General features: G+C 39.3%; 1 protein-coding gene across 1 annotated transcript in view; it reads right to left on the bottom strand.

Moving 5' to 3' along the window:
* Positions 1–1,114: 1,114 nt before the first annotated feature.
* Positions 1,115–10,940, bottom strand: part of RAB27B (RAB27B, member RAS oncogene family) — a 53,022-nt gene continuing 43,196 nt past the window's right edge. The window contains exons 3-6 of the mRNA XM_063077487.1: positions 10,478–10,563; positions 5,789–5,892; positions 2,625–2,748; positions 1,115–1,416 (exon numbers count right to left, since the gene is read on the bottom strand). Of these exons, the coding sequence (XP_062933557.1) occupies positions 1,227–1,416; positions 2,625–2,748; positions 5,789–5,892; positions 10,478–10,563 (504 nt within the window). The 3' untranslated portion in view covers positions 1,115–1,226. The remainder of the gene's footprint in view (positions 1,417–2,624; positions 2,749–5,788; positions 5,893–10,477; positions 10,564–10,940) is intronic.

Here is a 10,940-nt window from a genome sequence, read left to right as displayed (position 1 = left end):
AAGTGAAAATTTAGAGTTACCATAGAATTGATCCATCATTATTATGAAGTTGTTGATCTACAAAGTGACACACCTGCATTTCTGCAATTGATTCAAAGTAGGGGCTGGTGTAGGCTGGAGGGAAGAAATGTGATTTAGGGTTTCCAGTGCTTTTGTAAACTAAAAGGAAACCCACAATTAATAGTCACTTTTTGTTTCATATCATCAGCGTATTCTATCTCAAAAAATTTTAAGGCTAAATAGTTTTTCATAACTGTATTTTAAAAAAATTAATGAACAGCAATGATTAATTTCTCCTTGTGACTACTGTATCAACATTTGCTAAGAAAAATGAAATGGAAGGCTGAACGATGAATCTACTTCTAAAATGTTGTTTATAATGGAAACCTTTGGTGAGTCTCTAAATTGCCACTGATAATGTCAGCTTCTAATTGGTTTGAGTGAAATTTGGCTAAGTAACTCTCTCAGATCATCTGTAACAGATACATTTAATTTCAGCTGTCTAAATGCCATATTCCCATACTTCCACTCCCTCCACCCCCCAGGTCATTTCTCTTGTACTCTTTCACAGTCCTGTTCTTGTCTACCTGTCATGTATTAGGAATATAAAATGGCATTGCTACATAATCTCCTACATTTTAGCAGAAGTGTGACATTCATCCAACTCATAACCTTCTCAGTAATTTAGTCATTCTAGTACTGCTTATTGGGTGCACATGGTAATGTCATTCTTAATAAGCCACATGGAATTCTTCATTGTGTATCCATTTTTAGCTATTATGGTTTCTCCAATGCAAATCTGAAAGTACCAGTCAGATTCTACATAAGTAAATCCAATGTTTTTTAAAAAAAAATCTATGTTCTTCCTTTAAGTAGCCTATCCCTTTCTCCAATGTGACAAACCAATTTTTGTTTTAATGTAAAACTCACTGACATTTCTTCTTTTATATTCTCTTATATACTCATCTTCTTTATAGGAAAACCAAATTGAGCATCCTTGATAATCATACTAGGAGATCCGTGATCTTGTTTGGATGGGCCTCAGGGATAACTGGTCAATTCTTTTGAACACTATTGACCATTCTGGTTTCTTAAAATAGACTTTCTGGCAGAAAAAATGGACATGCAATTGTGCATGGTCTACACAACAACAATTTTGTGGTTTGTCATAGTGTTTGGAAGGAACATTTGAGTAGGGTTCTTGATTATCAGTTCCCATGTAGAGTCTAGCAGGCACATTTCTTCTCTGCTGGCTTTTCCCCATCTAGCTTTCCAGAATTTCCACCATTGACAGCGTCGGGGACTTGTGTCTTCTCTATGCACTGTTCCATTCGCTTCATTATTAAGTCCAGAAGGGTTTCTACAGCTTTCTCCACATTCTGTCCAGTCGCTGCACTTGTTTCAAAATACGGTATGCTAGCATAGAAAAGATGACAAATATTTTTGAGAAGAAGAAATCAGAAGAGATACAAATGAGTCACACATGCAAAAACATGACTGGCTGAGAGATTGTGAAATAATCATGTTTTTGCTGGCTAAATTGGAATGCATCCTTGTTTTTTCTGAGTGAGTAAAAATTGGTGGGCTGTGCTATGGAATGGTGATAACCAGTTTTATGAGCAGGTAAACTAATATGAGAGATAGGAAGTTGAGACTGAGGCATTATCACTATTTTAAAAAATAGGAGAAAAATGCCTAAACTAGTGCTCAATATTACTCTTAAAATATTACTTCCCTTCTAATCAATTTTCTAGAAATCTCACTTAGAAATCAGGCATGTATTAAATAGGATATTCATGAAAAGAGAGTCTATATTTATTTGAAATTAAAAGTTCCATGAAGACATGGAACTTTTAAAGCTCTCAAGGAGAATCTTTCAGTTAAAAATGGGCAGATATGATGAAAATGCTTTAATATTTAAAATGATGACAATTTCTGCCATGGTACTCAATTTACAATTACAATGGGATTTGGGTTTTTTTTTTGTTGTTGTTGTTTGTTTGTTTTTAGCTGCTATTCAAGCTAAAACAGGTATTATTCCTTAGATTCTTGCAGCTATTAATTGAAAGGCAGTAGAGGATGGTGTTTAAAGAAGAGTATAGTGGATTTAATTTAAGCTCTGCTACTTAATTGCTATGTGGCCTTATACCAGGTACTTAATCCCTCTGTGATTCAATTCTTTATATATAAAATGAGAAAACTCTGGTGCTTTCTGCATATGGTTATGAGAGATTAAACGAGTTAAAGTCTAGGAACAGTTGCTAGCACGGTAAGTATTCAGTAAATGTTAGGTGCCATTATTATTAAGTAATTCATTAAAATATTACGTGTATTCCTCTCGAAGATCTTTTTTTTTTTTTTTTTTTGTCTTTTTCGTGACCGGCACTCAGCCAGTGAGCGCACCGGCCAGTCCTATATAGGATCCGAACCCGCAGCGGGAGCGTCGCTGTGCTCCCAGCGCCACACTCTCCCGAGTGCGCCACGGGTTCGGCCCTGGAAGATCTTTTTAATTCACATACTGTCCTTGATTCAAGGGAATTCCTTCTAATAGCAATCTTGTGTCTCTGCTCCATTTGTCGCTGCAGTACGCAAGGTCAGATGATATCTCAGTGTAACTGACTTACCTGTATTTATCAGCCAGATCTCGGGCTTGCCGTTCATTGACTTCCCTCTGATCTAGAAGGTCTGCCTTGTTGCCAATTAATACTATATCTGGATTTTCACAATAAGCATTTGCTTGCAGTTGGCCTTGGAAAGAAAGCAGATGGAAACAGCAAGTTAGTTATAAACAAGTGACGTCAAATGACTGCTCATACCCCAGATTCCTTATCTAATCGTTCATCTCCAGTTTGGTTGCTTACTAGCTATGATAGCCAAGTTACTTACTCCTTTCAGTCACAGTTTCCTCATCTGTAAAGTGGAGACAACGCCTCACAAATTGCAGACTGTGAAGACGACCAATAATATATATGAAGCACCTGTGTCAATAACCTACCTGCGCTCTTCTACGTCTGGGGAAATGCCCTCTAAGATGGACATACTGCTCTATAATATTTGTTCCTCAAATGTAAGTGGAGATAACGAAACATGATTTTAAAGTGTACGAATTTGCTTTTTCCTTTGGGAAAAATGTTGCTACATTTCTCTCCCCCGATGTCCAAAGTGATGACCTATAGAGTGGACCATTTTTGAATCATCACAAATTCATGTAGAAACAATTTTAAGATGGGTAACTTGTTTTTCTTTTTTCTCCAGGAAACTGTTGGGGGAGGGGGAAGGAGAGAGGAAGGAAAGAAGGAAGGAAGGAAGGAAGAAAAAAGGTAAGAAACCTGTCACCCTGTGTTTCTGAGGTTACAGAGGCTACTTTAATGTCTGTCTTATGGCATGCTGTGTGCTACCTTGCTGGGACCAGAGGAAGAAGACAATGGCTTACCCTCTAACACCAAGTAATTGGGTGTTAGGAATTAAAGGGTTATTAGAAATGGCAATGAATTATCTTAAATACCAACAATATCCTTCCAGAGTATTAAAAACAAGAAGGAGTCTCATCTGCCTTGAAAGAGGATAAACAAACCATTTTCTGAAAGAATCTAATAAGCTTATTATCTCCTTATCTCCTCAGGATCTAATAATACCACCAAAATTTGAATAAGGAAGTACAATACTAAGCAGAAAAAAAGACAGATCCTAGGATAAACACTCATTTGGAGAAGCAATTAAGAAAGTCAGAATGTGTTTTTTCCCCATTGCTTGCAACTATGCTACTGAGCTGACATTGAAAGTGGTTATATATACATAAATTATTAACTACGTATTATATTCAAGGGTACTTCAAAAAGTTCATGGAGAAATATGTATTATCTTTGAATTCCATTTTTCTATGAACTTTTTGAAGTACCCTCATATAATATATTATTAATTATATGCATATGTAGTAATAAGAAATACATGTATTTTGAGCATCTACTCTGTGCCAGCCTTTCTTCCAGGTCTGGGGTATCACAATGGAACAAAATAGACAAGGTCTGCACTTTCACAGAGCTCACATTCTAGTAGTGGAAAGAGTAAAAAACACAAGTAGAGAAAAAAAATACATAACATAGTGTCTGGTGGTGGCAGTGACCAAATGAACTTTTGGATGTGTTAGGGGGATTCAGAGTGATAAAGATAGCTATGTTAGATGGGGCTGTTAAGGGACGCCCCAACCCCTACTGACCTTAACATATGCATTCTGCTTCTGTACAAATCGCTTGCTAAAATAAATGGGGGAATAAACAAAGTAGCATAACCAACGCCATTTTAGGCTGCTCCGCCATTTTAGGCTGGAAAGTCCCTATGGGGAAGCCAGGGTGGGGAGGGACTATAGGGCTAACCACAGAATTAGCTTACGTACCGCTGGCTTGCTTGCATTGGCTAGATTGTGTCAGGCGCGAAAAATTCCCACCTAGCTAAAAATAAAAGCTGCTGAGAGGTTTCAACTCGGGGCTGCAGCTTCTCCATTGGCCTGCGTAGCCCTGGCTGCCAGAAATAAATTCTCTTCCTTTTCCTATCACCCAGTTCTCATGGGCAAATTTCTTTTACCCGTCGGACGTTGGCCATAACAGGGCAGTTGGTCAGGGAAGGCCTCTCCCAAGAGATAAATAAAGTTTGGGCAAGAACTCGAAGGGATTAAAGGAACTAGCACACGGCTGTAAATAGGAGAAGAGAAGTCAAGATAGAAAGTATAGGAAGGGCAAAGGTCTCCAGGCAGGAATGTGCTCTTCCTCCTGGGAATAGCATGAGAGCCCTTTTGGCTGGAGGCAAGACACCTGGGCCCCAGTAAGTGTGAATTAGAGAAGCCCAGGGCCTGATCACAATGGCCTTGTACATAGGTGAAGGACTATGAATTCTATTTAGGTGAGATGCAGAAGGACTTTGAACATGGGATTAACATGATTCAGTTTTTTAAGAATATCATTTTGGTCACAGACAGACCACACAAATAAAGAAAGAACTAGACCAGCACCAGCCCATAGGGCAATTAATCTTCCCCACTACTTGTATAACCCATTAGGATCAAAATTCTTACTTGAATGAAAAAATAGGAATGAGATATTCTCTTCAGTGCTACATCAATTTTAAAAAATTTTTAAAAAAGAGAAAAAAAAATACTACTTTCCCGTGTTGATATAGATCAATTTGGCTTTAATAATTGATTAGGCGACACTTAAATTTTGTGTTATATCTAACTTGCCATGAAGGCTAGAGATTTTTCTACACATGGCTTTCTCACATTTGAACATTTCTTTTTTAAAAGTAAGATTCCCACATGAGCTGGCTGACTGACACACTATGCTGGTTTGCTCTGGAATAGTTTCTTACCTAATGAACCCAGTGGTTCTTGAACACATTTTAGGTGACAGTGTCCCCTCTGAGAAAACACTGCTGATTTTCACTGTACCCTCTCCAAGTTAGATTAGTAGATGTGGTAACTCACTTAGTTTTAAGAACTCTTTCAAGACTGACTAGACAAGTGGAATTAACGGGCTTTCAATGACAATAACCAAGACCTTAAATATAGGTGGTGATAAAACTACACAGGCTTCTTCTAAGAAAAGTGTCAAAGGAAAATACAATCCCAAGCCACCTCAGGTTATCCTTATAGAGGCCACCACTTGGAAGGTGATGCTGGAAACACTAAACCTATGACTTTCCAAAGTTCATCTGAGCACCCATCTGGTTTTCTTTTTTGAGGCAATACAGCTCTGGGGCCCAGAGCGGCCAGTGCAAGTCAGTCAGTCCCACTTACTCATCCAGCTTCTGATGTTTAAGAAGCTCTGCTGACTGGTGAGGTCAAACATTAACAAGAAGCCCATGGCATCTCTGAAAAATGCGGTGGTGAGGCTCCGGAACCTGCCGAGAAAGCACAGCGGGCAGTTCTGGAAGTTAGTACACACGGTATGGTGACAAAGCAAATAACACTGTTTCCCTTTCAAACAGGAAGTCTCCATGGCTGGCCCTTACAGATTATCCTACAGAAATGAAAAAATGGCATAAAGACTGCTAAGGGCCAGGATATATGGTTTTAGATTTTTTTTTTTTTAGACCACTTCCTGGCTTTACAGTCCCATAGCTCTTACACACAGAGTCTGTAAACACTCAACCCCATGCCTGTGTACACGGACACTTAGAATATTTCTCTTTTTGGCTCATGGGCATCTCGTGGCCCACAATTAAAATGTAAGCCACTTTAGAGTTAACTTATACTTTTCAATCTTTCTTGTCTGTGCCCAGAGGAAACTTGGCACACAGTAGCCTGAAAATGAACGTCTGTGATGATATGAAGAAAACCACAAGTTACTAGCAGCTGGAGCTAGAGTTCTTTGGTAGGGAAAAACGTTAGTGAGAAAACTCTTAGAGCCCCCTTTGGGGTAAAACTGAGCACGTGGTTGGCATTCTGGTCTCATAAGGATGAGGAACACAATTAGGGGGACCGAGGGAAGGTCAGGACAGAAAAGAACCACAGTAGTTGAAGACAGAAAATGAGAACACACATTTCTCATGGAGGATTTTAAAGAATATGCTCTGTCATTTGCAATGCAAAGACTGTCTCCTCCTCTCCTACCTCCCAGCCCCCCAGCATCGACAGTGAAGCTGAAGATGTGCTGAGGTCCACTTTGATGTTATCAGTGGGCAAAACCAAGGATCACACATAAAAGCCACAAAAGGTTTTGAACTGGCAATGGGATTTTTTGGAAGGGCACATATTTTTAAATAAAGAAGGATACTACATTCTGTCCCAAATGTCCTCCTAATTTTTGGTCTTCTACTTTAGGCTGTGTGTCGATCTTCTGTGTTGGTTTCCTTGGCGTCCTATTCTCGTTCTCTCCTCATTCCATGTACATTTGCTGGGTAATCTCATCTACTTCCCTGGCTCAATGATAGCCTAGATGTTGAGGAAACCCACATGTAGAGATCTAGATCTTTTCTGCCTTTCACACTCTGTGCCTAATTACTTGCTGGATATTTCCACTTGGAGGAAACTCAGGCACCGTCAGTTTCTTAGGTCTAAAACCAACTGGCCCCTCGTCCTGATTTCTTTCTCTGTCAGTGGTATCCCCATTCTTCTGGTTGCCACACGCCCCTTGTCCTACAACTGCTGTGCACCAGCCACACTTCTCTCTTGACCTGCTCTTTTCTGTCCATCTCCTCTGCCCCTACTCTCTCACCTGGATAACTTCAACAGCCTTTTCATTAGGCTTCCAGTGTCCAATTTCGTTTGATCCCCTTCCCACCCCCCATTTCCTCCCGTTGATTATATCAATTCTCTACTGAAAACACATTAATGGTCATGCATCGCTCTTAAGATAGTGCCCCAACTCCTGAATAAGCTGTCAAGGCTCTGCAGGAACTGATTTTTGCTCATCTATCTGGCTTCATCTCTTGATCACCCACAGTCATGCTGACCTTAGTTCTTAGAAAGTTCACTCTCCTTCCCTGGGCTTTCACACATGCTGGTCTTTCTGTGGGTAACCTCGTCTTAATGCTTTCTTTTCCTCCTACCCCTTCCTTTAGCCTGGGTAATACCCACTCATACACTGTGCACGAATACATACACAGTGGTGTCAGAGGAAATGTCTTTCTTTAGGGGATTTCCCAACACCCATGTCTGGGTATGGGCTCCTCCTGGCAGGCCTGCCTTTCACCCTGTGTTTTCCTGTTACTGTCCTAAGGCTATATTACAATTGTTTATCTGTCCAAATTCCACCTTAGACTGCAAGCTCCAAGTGAAAAGGAGCTGGGTTTCTAACCTGCTATCCATTATATTTTCATGGCTCAGAACATGGTATTTGCTCACTAAATATTTGTGAAATTAAAGAGAAAGAAAGAGAACAGTAAAATACATAAAATTATTAAAGATTTTAAATGACTTCAATAGAGAATGATACTTTTAATACAAAAGCAGGGAAAATGTTAACTGCTATTTATTTCCAAAGTAGGATTTTTTTTTACAGGGCATTATCATGATCTAAAAATTGCAGAGTAGACATACCAAAAGATTTACTCAATTTTTCCTTGTGAATTTGTTTCTACCATTCCCTGGAAGCTCACAGAGATCATAGTGCTTTTATTGAACAGTCCTTTCCCTTTGGAGACTAGCTGTACCCACAAAATTGTCTCCTACTCAACCATAACAGTGCTGTGGCTAAGAAAACTGTTATTTGTTCTCTCAGAGAGAGAGAGAATCTGTATCTGTGTGTATCTCATTTGAGAATAAGACTGAGTGTCATTCCCCTCTTATTGCTCACAGCATATGACAAAGTTACTCAAAACATGCTTGTTGTAATGATCTGATTGGGATAAACCCTTTTCATCCATAGCAACTTGAGTAGGATACTCTTGTTCTGGAGCAGGCTTATACCCTGGACAATTCTGCCCAGTGAGTGGGCAGGATGGGGAAAGCTAGCACCACATAAATTGACCCCAGATTCACATTGCTGTGGGTTGATTGAATTGTGTCCCCCAAAGTCCACATATTAGAAGCTTAATTCCAACTATAACTGTTGAGGATGGGAAATCCTATTATAGTAACTGAAAGGTGGATCCTTGAAAAGTTGATTAGATTCTGAAGACCATGCCATAGTGAATGGATTAAAGATGGGGGTCATGGGCATGGTTCTGAGCTTTAAAAAGGAGAGTGCACCAGGAGTTCTCTCTGATCCACCATTTTCTGCCATATAAGACCCTGGATCACTGTCACTACCACCAAGACCCTCACCAGATGTGTTCCCCAGACTTTGGACTTCCCGGCCTCTGAAACTGTAAGCAACAAATTTTGTTTTCTTACAAATTACCCAGTTCCAGGTATTTAGTTATAAGCAACAGAAACAGACTACTACAGACATCATCACTCGCTTTCTCTCACTGGGAACTAAGGCTGTTATCCTGATGTAGGCCTAAAAAATACAGGCTGCCCTTTTTCCTTCTCATGATGTGACTTTTATCAATAACCGGTATCTTACATGGATTGCACTGCCAGACATCCTCGGGCACAGATCTGAGGTGTGAGGCATTGTTTATCTTGCTGCTTAGCTACACCTTATACATACAGAATGCAAAATTCACCTAAGTGATACCAAGACTGCCCCTGGCATTCCCCATTCCCCTCATAGAGCAGCTGTCTTCAGCGGACAGAGAAGCCTGCCTTCACGCTAGGCTGACATATCATGTGTGAGGACATATGGGAACCACACTTTCTCATATACTTCTTCAAAAATGAATTAAATTGGTCTATAAAACATACATCTTTGCGGTAACAAAACTGACATATGAACAGAGACTCTTGTGAGGAATGACTTCCGAGGAACCAGCAGTGTTGAAGGGTGTGTGTGAATGAAATTCGCAGTCAAAAAAACTAACAGAGAGGGCCCAGCACCTCTCCTGGCGTTTGCACTCACTGAAAGTGAGAACATTTTGGATGCATTTCAAAAACGCAAGTGTTTACAAGCATAAGCATTCTAAGACATACGATGCAGAGTTTGGAGCTACGTGCCTTCTAAATATCTTCTCTGCCAATCTTCTGCCATTTTTTATTTAATCTAATATTGAAAAGTTTCATTCGCTTGGTCTTAAGCACTTTGAAAACTTGGACCCCAAAGAAATATATGTTCATCAAATGATGGAATAGAATCTCCAGCTCTCAGTAATCAACACTTCTCTGTCTACTGAGTATCTGTTATCTTGTACATTGTTATTGCAGATAATGCTGAAAAACTAGGCAAGGTCTCTACTCTAATAAACCTAATCATTTTGTCAGAGTGAGAAGTCTACAAGTAAATCAATGAACAGCAGTTAAAGACAAAAATAGAAGTTCCATTTTAGTACATAAAAGGTGGAATATCATTAATTGAGTAACTTATTGGTAATAGAATAGGTGTTGCAAGAGTTCAGAAGAAAGTGGGAGTTTGTTTGAGCTGGGGTGTTCAGACAGGCTTCACAGAGGAGATGGAATATGCTCAGAGCCTGGTAAAAGGAAAGGATCAGGGAAAGTGGAGAGGGAATAAAATATCCTCACTGCAGGATAAAGGTGTGATCAAAATCTAAGAGGACAAAGCCAGCCACATGGCATGGGTTAGACAGAGTCTGTGTGGAAGAACAGAAAGCAATGAGACAGGTCGAAACACCCCTTCTTCAACTTCCTCTTCAAGTAGCACTTATAACAGTGTTAATTTCCCATCTTCATTCAGTCAGACTCTGAAAAAGTTTTTTCCTACTAGAAAATGCAAAGACAATACTTAACAAGGATCCTCATAGAGATTTTTGAAAATCTGCTCTGTTAACTAGAAATCATTTATTTTTACTTCTCCATACAAATGTCTATTTTGTAACCAAGAGAAGCATTGCATATTATTTGTTTTTGAAGTTCTCATACAGCATTCATTTTAAAGTTAAGTTCTTTTAAGCTATATGTATTTAGAAACAAAGTAATTTACTGTACCGCTCTTGTCCTGCAGTGTCCCAAAGCTGAAGATGCACCTTAAACGCTTTCCCTGAAGATTCATTTTGTCCTTGTGTATTATAAACCTGAAAGATACAGTTTTCATCAATTGATGTTGCTTTGGATTTTGTCAACATTCAAATTCTCCGGGTTCACTCAGCATGTTTTTTCTCGATTACTATAATCAAAGTTCATAGTGCAGAATAAATATTTGCTCTATTTTTTTCCAGAAGTATCACACATACTCTCACTTTTAAATGTCAAGTACGAGTACGATTTTCAACACAACTTAGGCATACTGCAAACTTAAATTAGACACCTTCTGTCATTTCCTCATGGAGGAAGCAAACATCAGATTTAGGACCCAAGTTCTAGATTCAAATACCAACTCTTCATTTAACGTCTTTAAATCTTATTTCCTTATCTGCAAATTGAGAGCCATAATCCCTTCCTACTATACAGA

This window comes from Cynocephalus volans, chromosome 13, assembly GCF_027409185.1.
Source record: "Cynocephalus volans isolate mCynVol1 chromosome 13, mCynVol1.pri, whole genome shotgun sequence".
NCBI classification, from domain to species: Eukaryota; Metazoa; Chordata; class Mammalia; order Dermoptera; family Cynocephalidae; genus Cynocephalus; species Cynocephalus volans.
This window is presented reverse-complemented; position numbering and strand designations above follow the sequence as displayed.